A 25,406-nucleotide genomic window follows, 5' to 3' on the forward strand; every position below is an offset into this window, starting at 1 on the left:
TGTTTTTTTGTGTCAGCAGTGCTGTGACTATGTTTTAAGTGGTGTTTGCTGCATCTTTGCTGTGGTGAGAGTTAGTTAACTGATGACACAGCCTGGTCTCTGATGTTACGGAGCATGTTGTGGGGAAAGTAGGTCACTGGGCCAATGCCCTGCAAGCTTAAACTGAATGCTAGTCTGAATATTGCTCGAGCTGCTTACTGTGACTGGGCATGCACAAATGGGATAGGTCTGTGCAACAGCAAAGAGACCATTTCCACCCTCTGTCTCTTTAAGGAAACTGAGCAGCGCTCCACATAGAGTGAATGTTGAATGTTCAGCCCATGTTGATTTATCTGAAACACATGAAGTCGAGAGAAATATGTCTACAGGTTGAGTTATGTTATAGAGTACACATTACTAAGCCCTAATTCTTTTAAACATCTGTGCTCTTAAATCTTAATTCATGAGCAGCATATTTTTAGCATTTACATTGTATTAATATCTACATTTAACTTGCTCTCATTGACATCAGTGTATGTTTTTCTTTTAGAAATACAAATTAAATGCTTTATCTTAAGCTTAAGACTCAGCTTTATATTGTCTTAAGGGAAGTCTGATAAATTAATCTTGGATTGTATTTTTATGAATCTGTTTCAAATCATGGTGCCAAGGTCAATTCAGTGTTATAAGAAACTCTGATGTGATTTGTACGTGGATGTCTTTGTACTTGCTTGCTGTTTGGTACCTACATCCGCAGAAAAAATGAAGAGACCACTTCAGCATTATCATTTTCTCTTGTTTTATTATTTATAGGTATGTCTTTGTATTCTATAAACTACTGACAATGTTTCTCTTTGTTGGAAATCAACAGACACTGGAATGGCTGTCATACATGTAGAGATAAAGATTTAAGAAAAAATTGGGTTGGTCTCAAAAAAAATTCCGGAGCTGTATAGCCTATATGGGTGTGTTCTATAATCGGCTATAACTGTATGTTCCTTTTGGAATAGCAAAATTGATATTGTGGCCTATCCTATGATTTTATAGATTAATTTATATATTCAAGTGTCTTTGATATCCCTCAATGTTGAACCAATGTTCCACTTTTTTTAAACCATGTTAAAGTTATTCCATACTTGACTAACAAGAGTCATGTTTAGTTAGATGGAGCAGCAGAACAAACATTTCATGATTTAAAAAAAATAGCGCTGAGAGCGATGAAAACAGGCCCTGACTAAATAGAACAGGCATGTATTTATTTCTGGTTTACAGTACATCAGAACTACTTCCAAGCACCCAAATGATGTACAAACTAATATAGTCGTACATTATATAGTGGTTAAGACTTTTATATCACCACAAGTGAAACCTGTGCCACAAAGCCGATGTCATTTTACTTCACTCAATGTTCTTCATTCTTCCTGTAATCTGAAAGTCTAAAAGGTTTTGGATTGAAGCTTCACATCCCTTCAGAACATTTAAAAAAAAAAGTGAATGACTGATCTCTGTGAACTCTGCTGGTAAAACTATGATGCACATGACTCTCGACTATAGGCTGTATTCATGTCAACATTTCTAACCTTGTAACTATGATGGACAAAATGTTCAGCTCTAGTTATATAACTGAGGCTAAAGACGTCATCATCCTCGCTGCTGTCGCCAATATTTTGCTCCAAAGCACACAGTCATTGTCCTGCGTAGCTCCGGGCTCAGACCCACCCGGGCATGATTAAGACGTTTAGCAAAAAATAAGGTCCCTTTTTTAAGCTCTTAGATGAATCGCATTGAATCAGTTTGGTCCCTGTTTTTATTTTTGTGGCAAGAAAGATGCTGCAGTACTACACTATTATCTCTAGTAACCCATTGTAAAAGCGGACCTGAATTTCAGTGAGTGACTTTTGAGGGATGAAGATCCCTACAAGAGTGAGGTTCATTAAATGTCATGTGATTGAGTGCTACATGTTCTGCTGCACACTAATTTTTCTTTTCTTTTGTGGAGACCCTTTTCACTTTATATAACTGATTCACATGACTCAAGCTTTTACAATGAAAGCTTTCGCAATAAAAGGTCACGTTCAAGAATCAGGGTTTCATAATATATTGTTTGTGGGCCTGGCTCTTGTGTGTGACCTACATGTGATTCAGATATTTAGTTCAGGGTGTTTGCTGCACTGTGGAGCAAAATACATAACACAGCACAAATCCTGGACACACGTCAGATCTGATGCTGAAATAAAAAGCACCCTCCCACAATGGCTTCCTCATTCCTTTGATGGTCAGTAGGTCATCTACAATCTGTGATGGCATGAGGCAAAACCTGATCAAAGCTTGTGACACTGCAGTGTCCCAGCAAACACATCACTTCGTTTACGTTAAGACATACTGATATAACAACTCGAATGTTCTCATCTGATCTACTGCAGTATTTTATTTTATATATCTTCTGATATACAGTGTCCCTCAGGGCACATAAAGGGGGGAAAATTGGATGTTGAATAAAGTTTTTAATGGAAAATGGGTCACTGTGCGATATGAAAAAAATCAAACATCTCAATGTTTTGAAAAGAAAGATCAATATAGATTTTGTGATCAATATTGTAGGGTTGTATTGTAAATATCAACACAAAGAATTTGCATAAATAAGCATCAGTAATGTGAATTTAATTTCTAATGCGTAAGAGCAAACAATAAAAAAGTCAGGTGAGTTCAAAAAGATTATCTCTTTACTGTAATGCATCATTAAATCCAGCACCTACAAATCAGAATATTGAACATTTAATGCCATATCTAGTGTCATATGACAATATTGATATATTGCCCTGACCTACACTTAATTTGATGAATTTTCAAAGCGCAAATGAGACAAGAACAAGCTAGCTTTGGCGTCCGAAGCTGCTGAACGCTCTCAGCAGTCTCACAGCGGTGGATAGTGAAGGTTTCAAGGTTTCAAGGTTTCAAGGTTTTATTTGTCATATGCACAGCAGATACAGCGTATATGTTGGCAGTGAAAATCTTATGTCGCGTGCTCCTCCAACAACTCAACATACATGGTGCAAAAGATAAATAAAATAGTGAAAAAGAGAGAAGAATATTTACAATATTAACAATACAGATTTGAGGATGTGAAATATATACATATGTGGAATACATTGAGAGTATTTACACACTTTACACTGTTGAATGAGGAGGTATGGACAGATGCATATATTATGTATAACAGATATCTATGGCAGATATGTATAATATATAGATATGTTTACTATAAACAGATATGTATGGCAGATGTGTATAATATATATGTATGTGTGTACTATAAACAGATGTGAGTAGACATTCACACAGCTCAGGAGTTCAGTAGTCTTATAGCCTGTGGTATAAAACTGTCTCTGAGTCTGGTGGTCTTGGTCCGGATGCTGCGGTACCGTCTGCCAGACGGCAGCAGACAGAACAGATTGTTGCTGGGGTGATGGGGGTCCTTTAATATCCTACCGGCCTTCTTCCTACACCGCTGGGTGTAGAGGTCCTCCATGGATGGCAACTCCGTCCTGGTGATGTGCTGAGCAGTTTTCACCACCCTCTGTAGAGACTTACGGTTGAGGGCGGTGCAACTGCCATACCAGGCGGTGATGCAGCCAGTCAGGATACTCTCGATGGTGCACCTGTAGAAGTTGCAGAGTATCCTGGAGTCCATGTTGAACTTCCGCAGCCTGCGGAGGAAGAAGAGCCGCTGTCGAGCCGTCTTGGATATGACCCTGGTGTGATGTGTCCATGTCAGGTCCTCACTGATGTTAACCCCGAGGAACCTGAAGCTGCTGACTCTCTCCACAGGATTCCCGTCGATGGTGATGGGTGTGTGTGCCTCTCTCTGCCTCTTCCTGTAGTCCACAATCAGCTCCTTTGTTTTGCTGACGTTGAGATGGAGGTTGTTGTCCTGGCACCAAGATGTCAGGGCTCTGACCTCCTCTCTGTACGCCGTCTCGTCGCCGTCTGTGATCAGGCCGATGACGGTCGTGTCGTCAGCAAACTTGATGATGGTGTTGGAGCTGTGTGTGGCCACGCAGTCGTGCGTGAACAGGGAGTAGAGGAGAGGGCTGAGCACACAACCCTGAGGGGCTCCGGTGTTGAGGGTCAAGGTGGAGGATGTGATGTTCCCCATCCGCACTGCCTGGGATCTGCCCGTCAGGAAGCTCATGATCCAGTCACAGATGGCGCTGTTGAGCCCAAGGTCCCTGAGCTTAATGATGAGCTTGGAGGGCACAATGGTGTTGAATGCTGAACTGTAGTCAATGAACAGCATTCTCACATAAGTGTTCCTCTGGTCCAGGTGGGAGAGGGCAGTGTGGAGGGTGAGGGAGATGGCATCATCCGTGGACCTGTTTGCTCTGTAGGCAAACTGCAGGGGGTCCAGTGAGTCAGGGAGGGAGGATGTGATAAAAGTTTTGACTAACCGCTCAAAGCACTTCATGATGATGGAGGTGAGTGCAACTGGGCGGTAGTCATTGAGGCAGATGGGTTTTGTCTTTTTGGGGACAGGGACAATGATGGACTCTTTAAAGCATGTGGGGACTACAGACTGGAGCAGTGACCTATTGAAAATGTCTGTGAACACATCTGCCAGCTGAACTGCACACACCTTGAGAGCACGGCCAGGGATGCCATCAGGTCCTGGAGCCCTGTGTGCGTTGATCCTTTTCAGAGCTCTACACACATCTGCACTGGTTAAAACCAGTGAGCAGGGATCCTGGGCCTTTGGTGCCTCCACAGCCGGGGGCTTCTCAAAGCGTGCATAAAATGTGTTCAGTTCATCTGGGAGAGATGCAGACACTTCCTCAGCACCACTCGTTGTCCTTTTGTAGTCTGTTATTGTTTTTAGTCCAGACCACATATTTCTGGCGTTGGAGCCCTTGTAGTTCGACTCCACCTTGTCCCTGTATTGTCTTTTCGCACTGCTAATAGCTCTCCGGAGTGCATACCTGGAATTCCTGTACTCATCCAAATCACCGCCGCTGTGCGCGATGGCCCGTGCTTTAAGTTTAGCTCGGACCTCGCTGTTTATCCAGGGCTTCTCATTTGGGAATGTCCGTACAGTAATCCGCGGCACGACGTCATCGATGCATTTGCCGATGTAGCAAATGACCGCGTCAGTGTGTGTGTTTATATCGTCCTCCTCAAACACACACCACTCCGTGATGCCAAAGCAGTGGCGGAGAGCAGAGTCAGACTGCTCGGACCAACGCTGCACTGTCCTTGTCACAGGTCGGTCCCTCTTCAGTCTCTGCCGGTAAACAGGGAGCAGAAGAAGAGATATGTGGTCTGACTTGCCGAAGGGGGGGCGGGGGAGGGCTTTATATCCATGCCGGAAAGGAGTGTAAACATGGTCCAGTGTATTTCCACCGCGCGTGGGGCAGCTGACGTGCTGATAGTATTTCGGCAGGACTTTCTTCATGTTGGCTCTGTTAAAATCCCCGGCCACAATAAATGCGGCCTCTGGCCGAGAAGTCTCTGTCCTGTCGATAATCCCATACAGCTCCTCCAGCGCTGTGTTGTTGTCAGCGTGCGGCGGAACATACACTGCTGTTAGAACAACAGATGTGAACTCCCTCGGCAGATAAAAAGGCCGGCATCCGATCATGATGTGCTCTAGGCTGGGAGAACAGTCCGAAGAAATGATCTCCACATCTGAGCACCAGTTGTTGTTGATCATGAAGCAGACACCTCCTCCCTTGCTCTTCCCTGAGTTTATTGTCCGGTCCTGGCGATGAATGGAGAATCCGTGTGGAGCAATGGCGGCGTCCGGTATCGTGGGGTCGAGCCAAGTCTCCGTGAAAACCAAAACATTACAGGTCTTAATGTCCCGTTGAAATGCCACCCTGCTACGGAGTTCGTCCAGCTTATTATCCAGGGATTGGACATTTGCCAGAAGTAAACTCGGTAGAGGAGGCCTGTTTTCACGTTTCCTCAGCCTGACCAGGACCCCGGCCCGGGATCCTCGTGGTCTCTTCCTCCTGCGCTCCACAGGTAGAGCTCCAGCAGGTAAACACGGAGACTCTCCATTGTTTGCAGGTCGTCGTGGATTATTGCTGTCCACCAGCGACCTGATGTGTAAAAGTTGTTCTCTATCATATTGGATGATAGGGCTCGCTTGGGCGGTTTGCATGTTGCAAAAAAAGTTAAAAACAACCAACAAAGTAAAACAATAAAAACACTAAAATGTGGAGTTGTTGAGGAGCTCGAGACACGGCAGCCATCCTCGGCGCCATCTTGCTACTGAAGCAGTAAGAGCACAGGGTGTGCTACCTAACGATTGTCTCCTTTGTCTTGGCTTGCAAGATCTGGCAAACGTTGTGTGATTTAGTTTTTTGTTTGTTTCCAACCTTCTATTTTTCCCCTTTTTGTACCTTTTAATGGCCCCATAGTGTGATACGCTTTGGAAGTTGGAAAAAAAAGAATTTCAAGGTCAGAAGTCTGGGTCTCTGGTGGAGCTGGAAATGTTTTACGGGTTTGCTCAAGGACACTTCAGCAGGGCGAATGAATCATGAGATATAATCACAGCAACTCATGATTTTTTAATTTAAGACGCCAAACAGCTTGAGCTGTTAAAGCATCCTTGTAACGGCTGTTTTCCCATACTTTAACCAGGCATGAAGCATAAAACAAAAATGTATATGTCATTAAACCACTGTGTTATCAATCATCTACAGCTTTAACTGTTTAACTTTAGCTGTTAACAATGTCCACTGAAACACATCTATAGTCCGGTTCTTTAATGTTCTGTGGTTTTAAAATCAGGAAGCATTGATATACCTGTTTCTTCAAAGAAGCAAAAAGCAGTGTTTTCTCTCTTTCAAGAAACCTGAATTTAACAAGTTTTGTTTGCTTTCAGGAAAAAGATTTAGAAATATGGAGGGCAGCGTTTCATAACAAGGAAAATGAAATAGCAATAAATAGAAATTGAGCCACAAGGTCATTTTTTCCATGGACTGCTTGTGAAAGGCTATTTGAGTTCAATGCAGAGTCTGTGCATGAGAGAGCGGCAAGCTCCAGTTTTAAAAACACTCGCAGATGAATTCATAACAATAATATTATTCTGCTTATTGGCTTAAAGTGTTTCTTTGTTAAGAAATCAGCAGCCTTCCAAAATCTAATCCAATACCTATGAACTGAGCTTAAGCTGAAGGTACAAAGAAAGAGCTGCATTGCCCTTTCGACCTGTGCCCTGGAAATGTGACCCACATATTTGCTCACACACTGCCTTAGTTAATTGCATATTTTCCTGCAGCAGCAGCCTATAATAACAGGTTTGATATTATGTGGTTATTCAAAATAGTTGAAAGGATATTATTATGAGGAAAGTTCAGAGTAGGTGTATGAAAAGATGGCTGTTTTGAAGGCCTACGAGGGGCAACCTACAATGAGGCTGTGTGTGTTGAATGTGGAATTACAAGGCCCTTTTGGGTGAAGAATTACCAAAATCATTGAAAAATTAACATTTTAATGCGTGATCCATACACAGAATAAGTAAAACAAAGCTACGTAAGATACTAAACATGATCCCTGCACACTAACAATAACATATAGTTGAATTATATTTTTGTATATAAAATGTCTTAAATAATTTTCATTACATTTAAATCAGAGCTTGAAAAAATATGTAAAATGTAATTTTTTATAGCTAGCAAATATTGTGCTATATTGTGCTATCTATTATTTTCTTTCAAATGTTATGAACTGATTAACCCAATATTGAAAAAGCTAATCCTAATCAACACATTGACAATACGGAAATTGTATCCTTTCATTATTCTGTGTGGGAAATACACAAACACATTTATATAAGACACCATAGAGCACATGTCACCTTATTTGCGTGAAAGGTGCTGTTATGAAGCGCACGGGGAAAGAGCATGTGATTTCTTCCTGAGTGCACAGCAGGTGCTGAACTGCACTGTGACAGGATTGCCTAGCGGGTGAAGCTCAGTGGTGCGAGGGTTCAGCTGTGGCCCAGGGGACGATTAGTGTGAAGCTGCGGAGAGACAGACAGCGCTCGTGGGAAAGCGAGGAAGGGCATGATGGTTTGTTTTGTTATTGACCAGTGCCATTTTCCATTGGGTATCAATGGAAGAAAATGCTGTTTTAGTTGTGGATGTCCGACATTGTCCCTTCAGTGATTTGGTTGTCCAGTGTCACTGCTCTGCTGTTGGATAACATCTCAAGTTAAATTGCGGCTCCGTTGTATACAGAAATAAAAGTTACAAAAATGTTTGTGACCTGAAAATGTAAAGTAACAAGGAGATTTTCTTGAGTCTACTTCTGAGTTCAGAAGTTTGACGCATTTATCAGAAATATCAGTGTTTCCAGTTTAAGATTTAGTCTTTAGTTATTTTACCTCTGTATACGGTTATACATCACATTTCAGATCGGATTTTCTGGTTTGTGTTCTTTAGGTTATTTGACACATCTTTATATCAAATTAGATTTATTAAGAAAAACTGAGTATTATTTATGAGAAGCTGCAAAAGGAGATCAGCTATGAATCCCATATTTTAGCCCAATATTAAATGTTGAAATGATAAACAGAGCACACAGAGAGAAAGGTTGCTTTCCACTTAAATTAAACTCCATTTTTCATGAAAGATCTCCTTGACCTGAGGAAAATAGAAACCAGGTGCTTGATGGACGTAGCCGCCATGGTGGGGGGAAAGTATACACCACACATAGTTACCATGGGAACACAGAGCGAACAGCAGTGCCACAGTTTGATTAACGACAGTGCATGGCAGAGGGCCACAATGACATCATCATTACCAGTATCACAGATGTAGCTGGAGGCAATATGGCTCAGTGTTCCAGTGATTATCCACATAATCCCGTTTTCCTTAATGTAAAGAAACGCAGTGTGGAGAAAGGTACAGGATGAGGAACATAATGTAGCGAAGCCTGCTTATGAGCACTAAATGCCATCTCATCCTCCAGCAGCATGACCTACATAAATGAGCAGAACTAATCTCCATGTAGGCGGATGGTGAATAATGCAGTCAAATGTGGGAGATATTTATGAGTCTTAGAAGGCTCACACTTGTTGGTAGCTGGCAGAGCAGCAATTAAGTTCACTCTGGCATTCTCATCATTATCTTGATTTATAGTGTTTGTAAGCTCATTTGACTGGGTCGATGACAAAGACTTTAAATTGAATTGAAACAGCCTCCACAAGTAGCAGCTAATTTAATCAATATGCCATTACATTTTTTTTTATAGTTTTCAAAACATCTCTTTAGAGGTATGGTCTTTTTGTTTGGTGAGCCTAATGCTAGTCAGCATAACTCTCTCAGACTGTAAAAAAGTAGCGGTAGCTATTTAATTGTATTTATTTATTCAAATGTAATATGTATACATTAAATTAATAAAAATATAAAAACATTTATTTATTTTTATAGTTTTGTATCCTTTTTCTCTGGCAACCCTGTTAGTTTGGCATGTTTGTATGCTAATATTTACTAAAAAGTGCGTAAAATAAAGTACAACCGAGGCACATTTCAATGTGTATTGATAACTAACTTCTACAATTCATCCTAAAAAAAAATGTGACGTCTAAATCATGTTATGTCCAATCCAGTCAGTCCATTCATCCAGTATACATGTTAACCATTTCACTTAAGATTTGCTCTGTTGACCCAGAGAAAGTGGTTTGTCATGTGTGGACACTTCATCACGGTGTGCTTGAGGGGTCACACTAGAAAGCTTCAGAAAGCTTTCAATAGCATTTTCCTGTACGGCAGGCCGAGTTCAAAGTATGAATGCTTGCCAGAAGAGGACGCGAGAACAATTAAGAAATGTTTGAAGAGTGTTACAACTGCTAATGTTGGTACAGAGATAACTCACTTGATATTTCTTTTTCCTTTTCAGTCCCTCTGATGTACTTTGGTGTAAAGCAGTCACAGAGTAGACAGGTTGGTAAACACAAGTGTGCAGGTTATTGACATCATGTTGCATGATTATTCCGTGTTGAAGGTTATGCTTTTACAGTAACCTCTCATCAACCCATCAACTGCCTCTCTCTGTTGGCTCTCTCTTTTTCATTCATTGTGTTTTATTTCTGTGAAGATCATTGTATTGCATCTGTATCAAATGATTTCAATTAAGTTTATTGTGATTATACAGCTCTGGAAAACATTAACAATTCTATTAACATAGACAATTCAAAATTTAACATAAATCTCAGTCTTTACATGTATGGCAGCTATTCCATTCCATTGTCTGTTGAAATCCAACACAGAGAAATGTCGGCCGTCGTTTATAGAATAAAATAAAATCATTTTACTCAAACACATACCTATAAATAGTAAAACCATAGAAACTGATCATTTTGCAGTGGTCTCTGTCTGCTTTTGTTTTTTAAAAAGGACTGAAACATGAACAGAGTTACTTCTTACTTCATAATGATCCTGGTTTACTACTGACAGCATAAAAAGCCTTCTGAAATGCAAGGGGAGTCAAATCATACTCGGTGTATTCAGCAACAACATTACAGACGATTTAATTGAATGCTTTTGTTTACAGATTACATTGAGACGTGCTGACTCTATTTTGTATTGTCAGTGATTCTTCCTGTTTGGCAAGCATTTCTTCATTTTAGAAAAAATTGTCTTTCATTTCTGTCAGACATGATAGAAACTGGGACAACCAACGTGAAGACACAGTGGGAGCTCCACATAGAAATGGCCAATGTTGTGAATTGAAAAGGGCCAAGGTAGTGGGGGGGCCTCAGTGTGACCGGGGTCCTGCTGTGTTTGGTCTGGCCAAACTGTACCATGCTTGAAAGTTTCAACACATTCACAGCAGTGGAATAATACTTTTCTACCCTGTTTGATTAACTGTTTTTGCCAGCCTGCACTATGTTAACAGTTGCTGCACTTCATTGACTCAGTATGAATTCTGACGTAACAACATTTTACTCACGCGACTAATTCACTTTTTTGCTGATTGTGGTTTTCCTGATGCATTGTGATTGGTCGTGAAACAATGCAGATAGATATAATAGAACAATTACAACTTTTCCAATTCAAATACATTTCTGACACTTCATTTTCTTGATTCATTTTCGGGTTAGAAAGACTTCCAGCTTGCAACCTCTAGCCCTTAGATCAGGGGTGTCCAAACTACGGCCCGGGGCCAAATGCGGCCCGTTGTGTACTTTTAATCGGCCCTCAGCAAATTCTAAAAGTATAATGGAATATGGCCCACACCTGAAACTTGTGCTTTTTAAATATTTTACTTATTAAATATATATATATATATATAAAAAGATATTACTCAGAAGTATTCATGTGTTAATAAGCCTGCTTCAAATAAATGATGCTGTTTAAAGTAGAAAACATATTTCTAACAAATCTTACTTGAAGCCCAATAACTTAATTTCCTAACAAGCTTGAAATATACCCATCATATTTCCACTTATTATAAGCAATCTGAGGTTTTTGTTTTAAAGGATGAGCTGCTAACAAAATAAATAATACCCTACGGAGAGCTGGGATGTAGGCTGTAAGGCATATTCAAGTATCAAGAATAATTGACCTAGATTTAATTGATTTTGCTAATTTATAACTGAACTTATGAAGCAATATACCTCACCTCTAGAGAGGGGCCCTTTGTATGTTTTTCTGTATGTGGCCTTCAGTGAAAAAAGGTTTGGACACCCCTGCCTTAGATGAAACCTATATCGCCAACTAAAGATGTTTGCTGTAGCTTAATGGCTCCAAACTAGTAGATTAACATGCATCAAATTCACAACATTTTTATAAAATGATCTTGAAAATTAAATAGAAACATGACTAAAGCCTGTTTGCAAGAGAGGCATCAAACTGTATTCATTGTGGAGCCACAGTGAGGAGTGCTGAAATAATGGACATTCTTACAGTATATTAGCACTGACAGTGAGGGGCCATCATTGTGTCATGTCTAAGATGAAAGATTCCTGAGCATGAAACATGAGGCCACCTGGTTGTGCTGCTGTCTCCATATCTCACAAGCTGGTTAAAACGGCATCCTGCTGGTACCCCATCATAAGCCCGATCAGTGAAACATGGACTACTACATCTGCAGTCTGAAGCAACTGGGGGAAAGTTTGACTCATTACCTGAACATGGCCAACCACAGCAGCGGTCTGCAAATGTAGCATTGCTATAAATCTGTCTCAAGCCCATGGATGTCTAGAGACAATTTCTGAGGCAGCCTTTTGAGTTTGGACGTTGGAATCACACCTTTGGATGGTGGAATCACACATCTACAGATATGTATTGTTGTAAAAAGCTATTAAACTTTATGAGAATTGTTCTAATAAGTAACGTGCACTTGCAGGTTTCTTAAAGTCTAATTCTCATGAGCTCTATTATCTCTGCTGACATGACCATCACAAGACCAGCCATCATTAGAAAACTTTTCCATTCTAACTGAATTGAAAAGATGATGTTAGATAGTATTAAAAAGAGAGCAGGAACAGAGAGAATTACAAATTGTCAAAGACAAGAACACATTTATTATCAGAAGTCTCTGAGAAATTACCGAGCTGATACAGGCAAAGAAATCCTTTATTCAGATTATTGTGATGTACAAACAGATGAGCAGCTGCTGAAGGATCAGTACACAACAGTTATAGCATGGACAGGGATGTTCTTGCTTTGAATCAGACTCTGGACCGTTGATGCATGTCCCCCCCACCCTCAGTGCTTCTTAGTGGTGCTTCAGGCGTCGTTCCATGAATGGCAATGTCAGTCACTTGGTCAGTTAGCCCACCACTTTGTTCCCCACTATATTATTTCTAGAACACATTCATGATCCTGACCATGACCTTCTGAACATCAGTCAGGATGTTTGGCACATCTACACCTCAGGTTGAATTGTAATAATGGTCATGCTCCTCTGACTTATCTTGCACTGTTTATGACTAAAATTGTTGAAAGCAAATGAGGTACCTCTCGACCTCTGCTATACTTTGTGTGTATTGCTAATTAGTCAATGTCATCATGCTAGAAAGCTTCACTAAGCTGCTGAATGTGGATAAAGTAAACTTGCTTGACCTGTTGTCATTGTGAGCATGTTTCCAAACTACCATTAGCATTGAGCTCAAAACACTGATGCGCAGTATGTAATATACATTTTTTCTTGGGATAGTGACGGCAGGATCTGCTCCAGTCTCACTCCTCATGCCTTAACCAAACCACTCCAACCATGACTGCAATGGTATTTTGTATATGGCCAATGTTATTTAGCAAATCAGAGTCAGAGAAGAACAGGTCATGACTCTGGCATACTTTGAAAAAAATATTGGCGCACAGAAATGCCTCGCAGAGCCGCTAGCATGGCTGTGGACTCACAAGTGTGAAAATGCCCTTCTGTGTTGTTAAGAAGCACAATAAACTGTGAAAAGACTTGTGGTCACATATTTAGCAACTGTCTAAGATTGCAATTGTTTTTTTCAGATTGTGTTCTTTTAAAAGCAAAAGTACAGGATCAAAGTCAGGTCTGTCACAAAAACATCTGCCTTTTGAAAATCAGCTAAATAGCCAAATGACGGCTATAATGAGTAGTAATGAGTTGTTCCCTGGCTTCAGTCACTCGCAACAAAACTATGTTAATCCAATTCAGGACTTCTCTACAAGTGTACATACTAAGCAGACTCTGTGGAGACTGCACAACCAAATTAACGTGGAATGATTAACATACTGGTCAGAGGGGGTAGAAGTACTCAGATCTTGCACTTGAGTACAAGTAGAATCACCATTGTGTAGGAATACTCTGTCACAGTAAAAGTCCTGCATTCAAAATGTTCCTCAAGTCAAAGTAGAAGAAAATTTGCATCTCAATGTACGTAAAGTAGCGACAGTAAAAGTAGTCATTGTTTGATTGGTCCATTTCAGAATAATATCTCTGATATGTTTTATAATTATTGATCATTAAAGTGTTCTCAGAGCTGGTAAAGGTGCAGCTAGTTTGAATGGCTTTGTATACTGCAGGGTAGCTGCTGGATTTACTCCAGGTGAACTAAAGTCTGATTTAAGGGCTGATTATATTTACCATCATTAATCCAGATCTGTAAAGTAACTAAAGGGATTAAAGGAGTAGAAGTACAAAGTAGCATAAAAATAAATACTCAAGTAAAGTATCTCAAAATTGTTCTTAAGCACAGTACTTGAGTTCCCACCTCTGATACTCATTGATTATGGCAATCGAATAATGTTCTGGTTGTTTAGAGTCTAAAGTTGCATGACATTCTCAAAATAGTATTTCAAAGTGAACCGTTTGCCTTGAATGCTCACTCCCAGTTGTTTTAGAAGTGGAACATCTGCATCTGTAGCCATTTTTGTGATTGTTTAGCAGAAGGAAAGTATTTGGAGCCGGTCTGTTATGAGCCCTTGAATTTAGTCATGCAGACTACTGACCCACATTCGCGACTTCAGCTTAGGGAGAAACAATCTGCAAGTTGTAAAAAAAACAAAAACATAGGAAGTAGGGAAATACTTGAGGGGAAAAACCAAATTCCTCGTTGGCTTTTATAATGATTTTGAGTGTCATCTTCGTGTTGAAAAGAGGTTCCTTTCACCCAGATTGAGATAAATGGTTTATAGACAGAGTCAGACAGGCTAATCTGCTTGTTTTGCTGGCAGGGAGGAGAAAGTCTTTCCCCTCACCTGATCTACATGTGATTTGCCGTCATGTTTTAAACTGTGTTTTAATGTAATTCAAATCTATTACTCTAGTACGGTTCTTAATGACTATGTTGATGCACCTTTACTCTACTACTACTACTATGTTATGCTACTTACTAGTTCTACCCCACTACATCTCAGAGGGAAATATTGTACTTTCTCTGTGAATTATTTAAGTTTAAGTGATGTTCTGCAGATTTAAATTAGTGATGTAAAACATAAATCATAGACATAACAATATATTAGAAGGGTACACTGCCAGCTGTAACATCGATGTACACAATAATGCTTCAATAAGTAAAGTCCTGTAATATTTAGCCGATAAAAGATTCTGAAATTGTACTGCATATGAAGTACTTTTATTTTTGGTCTTATTTTGATGCTAATACTTACAATTTACTCGGCTTTTGAATGCAGGACTTTTACTTAACGCTGTGACAGTTTATAGTTTTCTTTTTTTTACCAAACTAAAAGATCTGAATACTTCTTCCCCCCTTTAGTGACAGTAGGCTGACGGTACCTGACAGGTAAATGGAGGTATTCAGCATTCCTCACAAGTCAGCCCCCAACTTGTACAAGTTCACCCCAGGCTGTTCCATCTGGATAATTGTGAACCTAATAGATTAAAGGCTTCTTGTCAAGCTTCCATGGTCAAGTGGTTATAGGCTCAGACCACACACACACACACACACACACACACACACACACACACACACACACACACACACACACACACACACACACACACACACACACACACACTGGAAGAAGTATTTAGATGCTTTACTTGAGTAAGTACCAATGTATTATTGTCAAAATAATCATTACAAGTTTAAGTCCTGCATTCAGAATGGCCTTTATGTGTGTATATCGTTTTATTTAAATATGTGAGATTTCAAGAATATTGTTGCATCATGTAGCATTTTACTGTTGTAGACAAACATGTTGGATTGATTTTTGTAAAATATTTAATAATTTGACTCTTGTCTGACTTAAAGAGTTAATCCACTCGTTTAGTTTTTAGAGATGTATTTTGTTAAAAGTTGCTAAAGCTGTTTAATAAATGTAGTGGAGTAAACTTACATCGCTTACCTTTGAAAATGAAGTGGAGTAGAAGCAGCATAAAATGAAAATACTCAAAATGATAGTTGAGTAAATGTATTTAGCTACTTCCCACCTCTACACACACACACACACACACACACACACACACACACACACACACACACACACACACACACACACACACACACACACACACACACACACACACACACACACACGGATCATGTTCAAAATGTCATTTAGTGGGGTGATATTATGCATGGAGCACATGCTAAAGATTACAATCAGTTGCCCCCCCCCACCTCTCCGGTCACTACAGGTTTCTGTCGGTTGTGCTGCACAGTGCTTACGCTGCTGCCGTCGTTAGCCGAGTATTGAGCTACCAGCTGACCTACTTTCTCTCAGCCACTCGGTCCTGTTTACAAGTCCCTGCCAGCGGAGGATGTGGAGTACAGTGCATGGAAAATAGACAGACACAGCCCGCAACTAGCAAACAGCACAAGAGGGACATTTAGCTGGTGTTTTTGTTGATAAACGAGGACTGCCGAAGCCGCAGACAGCTCCAGGAGATCAATAACAGCACGTTATTAACTTAGGCGTTCTTACGCAATTTAACGCTTTCGGTGCTCTGGTGGTGGTGACGCTCAGCTGCTATGCTGTAGTTGAACAAAAATGACTAGATTGGTTAAAGTTAAGTGTGGATCATTCTTTCTTCTGGACGCACGTTTTCAAGGTAGGTGAGATTTAATGTTAGCTTTCAGTGTCGCGTTTTTATAACCGCAAAGTTCACCAGTGTCCTCTTTTCTATTCTGAAGGAGAGGTGTTCGACAGCATGCTTAGCTTTTTCCCAATATGCCTGCTCCTGTCAGACTGCTTAGGCTGGAGAGATACTGTGTGGAATACGGGAGTCTTGTATGAGCAACGTTACTCTCTTGAATGCTGCTTGCATGTTTTCAGCGCACAGTCATCAAGTGCCCTGCTTACAAAGCTGGAATAACCAATATCTTCCCCCCTGTGTACCTCTGCTGATGGTTAAACACTGAAGGGATTGTAAAACGTCAGAGAGCAAAATGTTAAATGTCACAGGAAAATAAATCCTCTAATAATTTCTCAACGGGCTTAGGTCAGGCTGATGTTACCCAACCTGGCAGTAAGTCTACGAGTTCACATCTCTTTCACTAACCCACTGTTTTTCATTTTCGCCCGGTATTTTGGACTCTCATTTTGCACTTGACACCGTTTTGTTACACAGATGTCTGCATGACCCCGGGATGAAGTGTGACAGAATTACTTATTTACTACGCACATACTGGAAGTTGAAGGGTCATTGAGTGCACTCATTGGCCCACCCACTGTTTTGTATGGCTAGGTGTGTAACCTATAGCCAAGTGTTTCCTGTTTCCTTAACAGTCAACACCAGAAATCACAGCAGAACGGGTTATATTTTTAAAAGCTGATCCGTTTTTTCTTAAATGCTTTTACAACCTACACGTTTTTTTTCCCTTCTGTATTTGTTTACCCCGTTGCATGTACAGATATGCATATTGTAAACAAGGCTAATACATTGGTATAAGCAAAGGACCAGCAGATACATTCCTGATCACAAAGATGTTGGACATTGGTTATTATTTTTCAGGTATTGTAATATAATAAGCATTTTATGGGTAATTGAAAGCCAATTAAGTTGAATATGACTGTAAAAATATGATTTCCAATGATTTACGATGTAAGATCAATCAGGCATATGTGTCATGTCCAGTTAATGTTTACCTGACAGCTCAAACCCAGATGCAGGCGGGGGTGGTCCGGCAATGTAAACTTTTGCACATGCAAAGAGTAGCAGTCACTGCTCCAGACTCTGTGGATGCATGCGCCAGTTTAAAACAAGTCTACCAGCACAAGAGCAGCAACACACTGCAAGCTCTTTAGCTGGAACCCAGAGTGTTTTAGAAGAATGTTGTTGGCTTTCGTAAAGCGTGTAGGTAGCCTTTTTTCTCACCTGATCATTTAGTGTGTACGTGTGAGCAAGGGATACATAAGCTTGATAAACCCTCTCATAACTCTGCTCTGAATGGTCAGCAGCACTTAACTAGTGGATTTATCATGATATTCCAGATAGGCTGGGTAATATACCGATATAAGACTGGCTTTAATAATCAGACACTGCCTGTGGTATCTAAAATGTCTGTTTTCAAATATCAATAAGCCAATATCTGAGCTGGTGACACTGTTTGGTTTTAAATGGTAGTTTGAAGTTAGGTGAGTCTGCTTTACTGACCATTTTCTGGCTTGCTGATCTGAAAGGATGAACCAGCATGGATTCTCTATTGAAATACATTGGGAAAAGGTTTCTGGATGCCATTAACCATTTATTTTCCCGGCAAATTAATTGTGCAAGGTGTGATTCTAATTTGTGAGTCATCGAGTGAACTAAAGTGCACTCAGAGAACGCAGACCTCTACCAAAGCTATTACCATACGTACAAAACAATGCATTTATCTGCCATTGATACAGAACCACTCCAAAATGTAATGGGTTCTTACTTGGCCTATACTACATCCTTCCACCGAGTTTCATGAAAAGTAGGTCAGTAGTTTCCTGTAATCCTGCTGACAGTTTGATGTGGAGGTAATTATCTGGCATGATAATAGCAGCAAGCTTTCTCAGTATGACACAAATGAACAAAGTAGGTCTCTTTGGTATTTGAGCTTACAGTAGATTAAAGATACACTGCACTCATGTGAATGGATGAATTACCCAGGAAACTCAGCAACACTAAAACAGTTCTGGGAGTTTTGCTCTTATCTGCTTCAAGATTTTGAAACTGTGTCTGTGTGACAAAACTGTGAGTCAGGTCTGAATATAGTTCTCAATACGGACCTGCTGTGCATCTAACGGAAGTATGTGCATGCCATCCATATGGAAACATCTATAATAAATCACATGAGGCTGAAAATCGTTTTCAGCTGCAGTCCTTACATGCTGGCGACAGACCACACCTCGATCACTTATCAAACAGGTATTCTGTCTCTGATGGCTCTGAGGAAAATGTGTATTGAAAGTATTCATCATGCCACACACAGGTGTTGGTAATCTCTAATCTGACAGAAAGCCTGACCTGGTTTGATTTTCATCTGCATGAAAGTGGAAAGAATATACAAATAAAATGGGAGACAGGGTTTTTCAGAGGTTGTTTTTCTCAGTGCAACAACAAGGCTTTAAGAACACTAATGTGCTCATGCAGTTTGCCTGGTGAGTGCAGTGAAATTAAATATACAAAGGAGCAACATTATATCCAACAACAAGCTATAGGGTGAGGTGTGAGGTTGGGTTGGTGACAGCAGGGGCTTTTCCTCCATTAAACTTTAAAAGAAAGGAAACCTACACTGTCTCCAGAAAAACACACAGTTATTCACACCCCTCACTTTCTGTGAGTTCAATAATAAAGCAATTTCTTGTCAGAGCAACAGTCTCCATCCTTTTACAGCCCGTTTACTTCCTGAGTTTAGTCATGAACTTGAACTTCAGTGTACTGACTATTATGAGTTCAGGTTGCCGGTTAAAAGCGTTAAATACCCGCCTAAGGCACTACTGCAATTACACTCGGGTGTTTTTGAGTGGTTAACCTTGCAAGGTGTGGTGCTTTAACCTCATTACTTTAGAAGAATGCTGGTTGTATATGAGGTTTTGTTTTACACAGAGTCAAGACGTATAGGTTAACGCTGGATGAAGCTATTCTTGATGCACTGAAATGCCGTTTTAAAAAAAGGTTATTTTCCAATTAGAATGTTTTTGTAGTAGGCGTTGTATTTCCAGCATTGATGGATTTGTTATATGTTGCTTATATGAAAATGTGTTTCTCATTTTGTTAATAGGCAAACTACATTACAATTCTATTTGGCTGTACCTCTGTAATCAGTAGTTTGGCAGTAAGTGAGGAAAGCATTGCAGTGAATGCGAGTGTCTCTGAATAAGTGTTTTTTTTTGTTCCACAATTGCAATTTTCTTTGATGCTGACCATGAATGTCATGATCAATTTCAGAAAATCTTAGTGACCCAATTAAATAATAGCTCAGATTCTCTTTAACAATTAGGAGCTTTAGTCCCTGGCAGTTCAACCTCCTTTGGTGCAACATTTCTTCATTTCTTCCATTTTAATGGGTTTATGTGGATGGGAGGGGAAGAGGAGGTGCTGGGTTGTTAACAATAATTAAGACTCATGGAAAAGTGTCTTTCAATTATCCTCGTTTGTGCGATTGTGCAAGTCATTCCTGCCTTCTCTGAAAGAGCTCAAGTGAGCCTGTGGGAACATTTGAGCAAAACTGTGCACAGCTCAGGGACTGGCGGTTTGAGTTTATGAAGCAGCATTTAGATTTTACATGCACCTTAAGTCAGAGTGACATGATATTGTATCATTTTTCAAAATTCTGTAATAAAAGGGGGAATTGACAGTTTTCAAATCCCATACATGAGCAGGAATTTCAGTAACGATGCAAACCAAAGATGAAGCTGTAAACATGTGTCTTTAAGACAATCTAGGGACATATGTATACTTTTTAAAAAGAAATAAAATGTTTTTTTACTTTTACTTTAATTTATTTTTAATTTTATGTATTTATTTGAACAAGGACCATGCATACATTACATTCATCTCAGAAAAGAGAAGAGATGATGTATGCCAGATTTGAGCTAATAGCTAATTTCCATCTGCAGTCCTTATCAATAAACACTCAAAACATTTGCATAATCTCTATCACACAAACAATTATTAAACAAGAATTAAGTACAAGTCAATAAAATAGTATAGTACAGTTAAAATATAATTATACAGTTCAAATTGAAAAACCCATTAGAATGTAATTAATGTTGGCATGACTGGTTGCTTAATATTCATTTTTTTGCTCCATAAGAGAGCATGTAAAAGTCAGTGCAGGTTTTAAACTCAGCTGGAAGAATATTCCATTGTATGTGTATTTAAGTTGATCATGGGGGGCCCATCTGCCCATGTGATGATCTGAATCGTATCAAAGCGACGTTTCAGAAATCAGATCGCTCTCACGCTCCTTGCTTATTGGAACACCTGAGCTGCAATGCCCTGCTTTATTTGGGGCCAGATAAACATTTATTTGAGAGTGACAGTGTTGAAAGGCGAAGATGGAGAGGATGTCATGCGTAAATGGATCGCAGGGAGGATTCAGACCTGCCTCCGCCACAATAGGGCCTGGGCGCCTATATATGCTAGCTCCAACCACAATGTCCTGCATTGTTACTTGAAGTGTACCTTTTTTCCAATTAGATTGTACATCCTTTAATCCATTAGCTATACCTGCTTATCCTTTAGGTTGATTGGAGCCAATCCTTGCTTACATCAGGGAAGACTCATCCTGGACAGGTCACCAGTCGATCACAGAAGAGAGGCACGGGGTATTCAGGGTTACAACACATCACTCTAAATATTCCTCCTCTGACCATGGGTTTCAAATTAAGAGCAATAATGGAGGAATCTTCTCCTGAGTTAGGACACATTTCCCACAAACTGCAAACATCCCCTTGATATATAACGAAGAACATTTCAGAACAAAATAAACATGAGCTACTTTAATAAAAGCTAGGGGAAAGTAGTGTGTTCAGTTTTCCGACACTCCCGTTTAAAGTGGAAAGGAGTCAAAAATTGTGTTTTTCTGACTATTTCAGACGTTTGGTGTCTGAGATGATGCATGTTCCGTTCACCACATGAAGACTTCACACAGGCAATATATTAATATCTGTAGTCAAAAACAGTCTAATGTTGTTCCATTACAGTGGGCCCAGGCTCCGGGGTGTGCGTCCATAATGGATGTGGTTTAAGCTTGACTTGAGGATGTGAAGGAGGTGGCTGCTTTTTTTCTTTGCTGGGTTATCAAAAGAGGTTTATGCCTCAGACAGTTTTCTAGGTCAGGGGAGCTCCTCCTGTGCAAAAACACCTCTTTAGTAATGAAGTACTATAACCAGGTAGTTGAAGATTGCTAGTGCACTTGACATTGAATTATTAATGGTTAACAACAATAGTAAAGAAAAAGATGATTGGGCGATGTATCTTCCTCCAACACCTGTCCTGAATATTAACCTGCTTATGTTTCCTTGGGTTAATGAACACAGGTACTCTGCTAAATGACATGATGCTGTAATCCATCTGTTTTTTCACAGGGTTTGGCGTTTCTTTGATGGACTTGAGAGGGCGGTGGGCAACTGGTCCGTGATATTTTTTTCCAAAAGGGGGCTCAGACGAGGTCAGTGCGGATGGGACTAATTAGATTTGAGAGTGGGCCTGGCTGGGGAAAGGAGTGAGTATGGACAACCTTTCTGACTTCGGGGGCACCTGTCCATCCACCCACAGGGAATGGGAGTGAGTATCAAAACTAGTTCACTCTCTCTACTGTTATTCTTCTGCACACACTGTTCTTTACATGTTCACAATCTATTGTCCTGCAAATAGTTCTTCAACATTTAGATTATTCCTCTTAAAAATGTTACACTAGTAAATATAAAAAGTGACAGAAACCTGAGCGGGGATCCGTTGGGACCTGTATTCCCTTCCATGAAAGATTTATTCAAACACTTATTTTAGCTCTTGTTTTTATGAAACACATCTCTTCCCTCCTAAAGTTCATTTTCTATGATCCTTAGAAGTACCTCTCTTATTTTGCTGATCATCTAAACTAGATGTTAATTTTCACCCGGAAATATCGCCTCCGATTCCTCATCTTTCACTATTTAATATTTCAATGGTATACATATGAGATAGATGAGAATGTGAGTTTACTATTATTTAAGGCATAAATAAATTATAGTAAACAAATACATGGGTGAAAGGGATTTCTAAGAAGGATCCTGTAAAATCATCAATGTTAAATAAGTCAAATGTTAAAAGACATTGAAGAATGAATTCAGTAAATCAAGGCTCCTTACAATCAAAGAAATCTGTGTCATGCAAATTTTGTAACCCTCCAGCTTTATTTAAACTTAACTTAAAAAAAGTAAGGAAGATTATGTTTGGGAGATTATTTCTTTCATATAACAATGCTTCTTGGCAATATATCTTAAAGCGTTGGAAAGCCTGTTTTCTTACCTTTCAAATGGTGCCACATTTGTGAGGAACATGCATTTGTAGGAGGAGCAGCAGATATGGGTTGCGCCAATGAAAAATGTGACAGATCTCCTCTGCCAATGCCAAACTGCAGCCAATCTCTGGTCTCGTACAGGCCTTCCCTGACTGCCTTCACTGTCAGGCCCACTTTCACTGGAACTTTAACATGTGGAGGAACATTATGTTCAGCGATGAGTCCAGATTCTGCCTACGGCACTTGGATCGCAGGGTCACAGTGTGGAGAAGACGCAGAGAACACTTTGCTGATCGCTGCACCGATAGAGTACAAGTGGAGAGGAGGGAATGGCCTGCAGTCCTGACCTCAACCCATTTGATCATTTGTGGGATCAGCTTGGGCGTGCTGTCCGGGCCAGAGTGACCAACACAACCACGTTGGCTGACTTGGGACAAATGCTGTTTGAAAAATGGGATGCCATCCCACAGCAGTGTGTGACCAGGCTGGTTACCAGCATGAGGAGGAAGGGCTGTTATGCTGTGTTTGGTTCTTCCACACGCTACTCAGGCTGCTGGTTAAATTTATAAATTGTTAATAAATAAATGGTTGCCAATACATCTTGTTTAATCAGACTTCAATCATCCAATCCAGCAAACAACACCAAAAGAGTCACCAGCAAAACAAACTGTTTGGCATTGGCAGAGGAGATTTGTCACATTTTTCATGGGCACGACCCAAATACTCAGCTATGCTGCTCCTCCCACAAATGCATGTTCCTCACAAATGTGGCACCGTTTGAAAGGTAAGAAAACAGGCTGTCCAACGGTATAACATTTGCCAAGAAGCATTGTTACAACAAAAAAATAAGCTAACACAGATTTCCTTACTTTGTGTTAAGTTTATATATAAAGTACGTGGTGAGTTTCCATCTGTAAAGCAGGGAACATTTCTCACAGATGTGGTCAAAGTACTAACATTTGCAGCCTCTGTGATCATTTCTAAACGCCAATTGGAAATGTATTTATTTACATTGGTTATTGTGTTATTCTTATTATGTTTTTTAAAACTAATTATCTAATTCTAATGATCTTCGTGTTCCTTAAAGGCACTTCTTCATCTCAAGTTTAAAAAGTCCTCTTAAGAATAAATCCTTATTATTGTTATTGATTTTAATGTATTTGATATTATTATCTGAAAATAGCAGTGAAGCATTTAAATGAATCACTGTGTCTTTTTTTAATATTGATCCAACACATGCAGAGTTATACCCACACAGAGAAACAAGCACCGTTACATTTCTGACTTTGCCTCTGCTGGCTTTCCATGATGCGCTGTCTCTCCTCTTTGATTTACGAAAGCTTTACACCACTCATATGGAAACACCAATAGCTCACTGTGGACAAGGGAAAAAACGTGATTTACCATTTGTCATGTTTATTTTCAAATGATCGTACCTCATTACTGATGTAGAAAAATTAAATTGAAATTGAAAAGCCCCCCAAAAAAGTAAATCCTAACTTCAGGGTTTTTTTAAAATCTGTGCAACATACAACACCCTCAATCCTTAAGCCCTCAATTTGGATAACGATAAAAAATAAATAAATGAAAAAAGTGATGAAACCTGAGGAACATAGTAACTACACATATCTAGACGATTCTACCATTTAGATATTGCAATTTATAAATAAGAAACAGGCATCTTATGTGCTCTGTAAATACATATAGAGTTTGATGCAGGCCTTAAACTCAAACCTCTCGAAACTCTCTGAACTAATTAAGAGCAGAATCTGGTGGGTCTCCTTCAAGTTGTAATCTGTAATGTGCTGTAGTAACATGCACAGCAACTCGCCACTGGCTCTACTATTCAGGGTAATGTCTCATTTGTACTAGGCTGTTTGCACATACCTCAAGTCTTTATGACTTTATGATAATGTCTATTACCATTGATGAACTTGTTACAGGTTAGGAAAGTCTGCCCGTGCCGCTCCTGGCTCAGATAGTAAACATGCTCTGTGACACAGTAGGAGGGGGCATGCTTAAAATGTGATTCCACATGTTAAACTTGCTGCCATACATCCTGCTATGATCTAACTGTGGGAGCCTGAGTGTGCATAATCCACAAATAGGAAGTTTACATGCCTGACCTGGTAAATAAAACAGGAGATAAACAAGGCAGCTCATCTGGGTTACCGGGTTATTTGAACAGAATCGTGGCGCTAGATGTAGCCAGTGGGATTACAGTTTGTCTCTGTTTAATTTATCCGACTCACAGACACATATTATGACACATCACAGCTGAGAAAGCACCAAATTATTGAGGATTTCCAATGAGCTGCTTCAGGGTACTGAAACCACTATGAAGTAAAAACTTCAAAGGTCTATTGTGAAAGGGTATAAAACGCATCATGATGGAATGTAAATGGTATTATCTGTTGGCAATTTAAATCATCAAATAATTTGCCTCGTACCCGTGTGTTTTCCAGCACCAACAGCTGTGTGGACGATTTAATGGATGAAGATGAAAAAGACAAGGCAAAAAGGTATTCAGTTCTTTCATTCAGGAAGTCTGCCAGCTTTG

General features: G+C 39.9%; 1 protein-coding gene across 5 annotated transcripts in view; it reads left to right on the top strand.

Moving 5' to 3' along the window:
* npas2 (neuronal PAS domain protein 2) overlaps positions 1 to 25,406 on the top strand; it is a 43,805-nt gene that overhangs the window by 3,389 nt on the left and 15,010 nt on the right. For 2 of the 5 annotated variants that reach the window (XM_063895231.1, XM_063895235.1), the window contains exons 1-3: positions 16,110 to 16,479; positions 21,933 to 22,131; positions 25,312 to 25,368. In XM_063895231.1, the coding sequence (XP_063751301.1) occupies positions 22,076 to 22,131; positions 25,312 to 25,368 (113 nt within the window). In that variant the 5' untranslated portion in view covers positions 16,110 to 16,479; positions 21,933 to 22,075. Of the gene's footprint in view, positions 1 to 9,882; positions 9,927 to 16,109; positions 16,480 to 21,932; positions 22,132 to 25,311; positions 25,369 to 25,406 lie in introns of those variants that run through there. The other 3 variants (XM_063895233.1, XM_063895232.1, XM_063895234.1) reach the window with 2 other exon arrangements.

The sequence above is a fragment of the Eleginops maclovinus genome, chromosome 11 (genome assembly GCF_036324505.1).
Source record: "Eleginops maclovinus isolate JMC-PN-2008 ecotype Puerto Natales chromosome 11, JC_Emac_rtc_rv5, whole genome shotgun sequence".
Taxonomy (NCBI): Eukaryota; Metazoa; Chordata; class Actinopteri; order Perciformes; family Eleginopidae; genus Eleginops; species Eleginops maclovinus.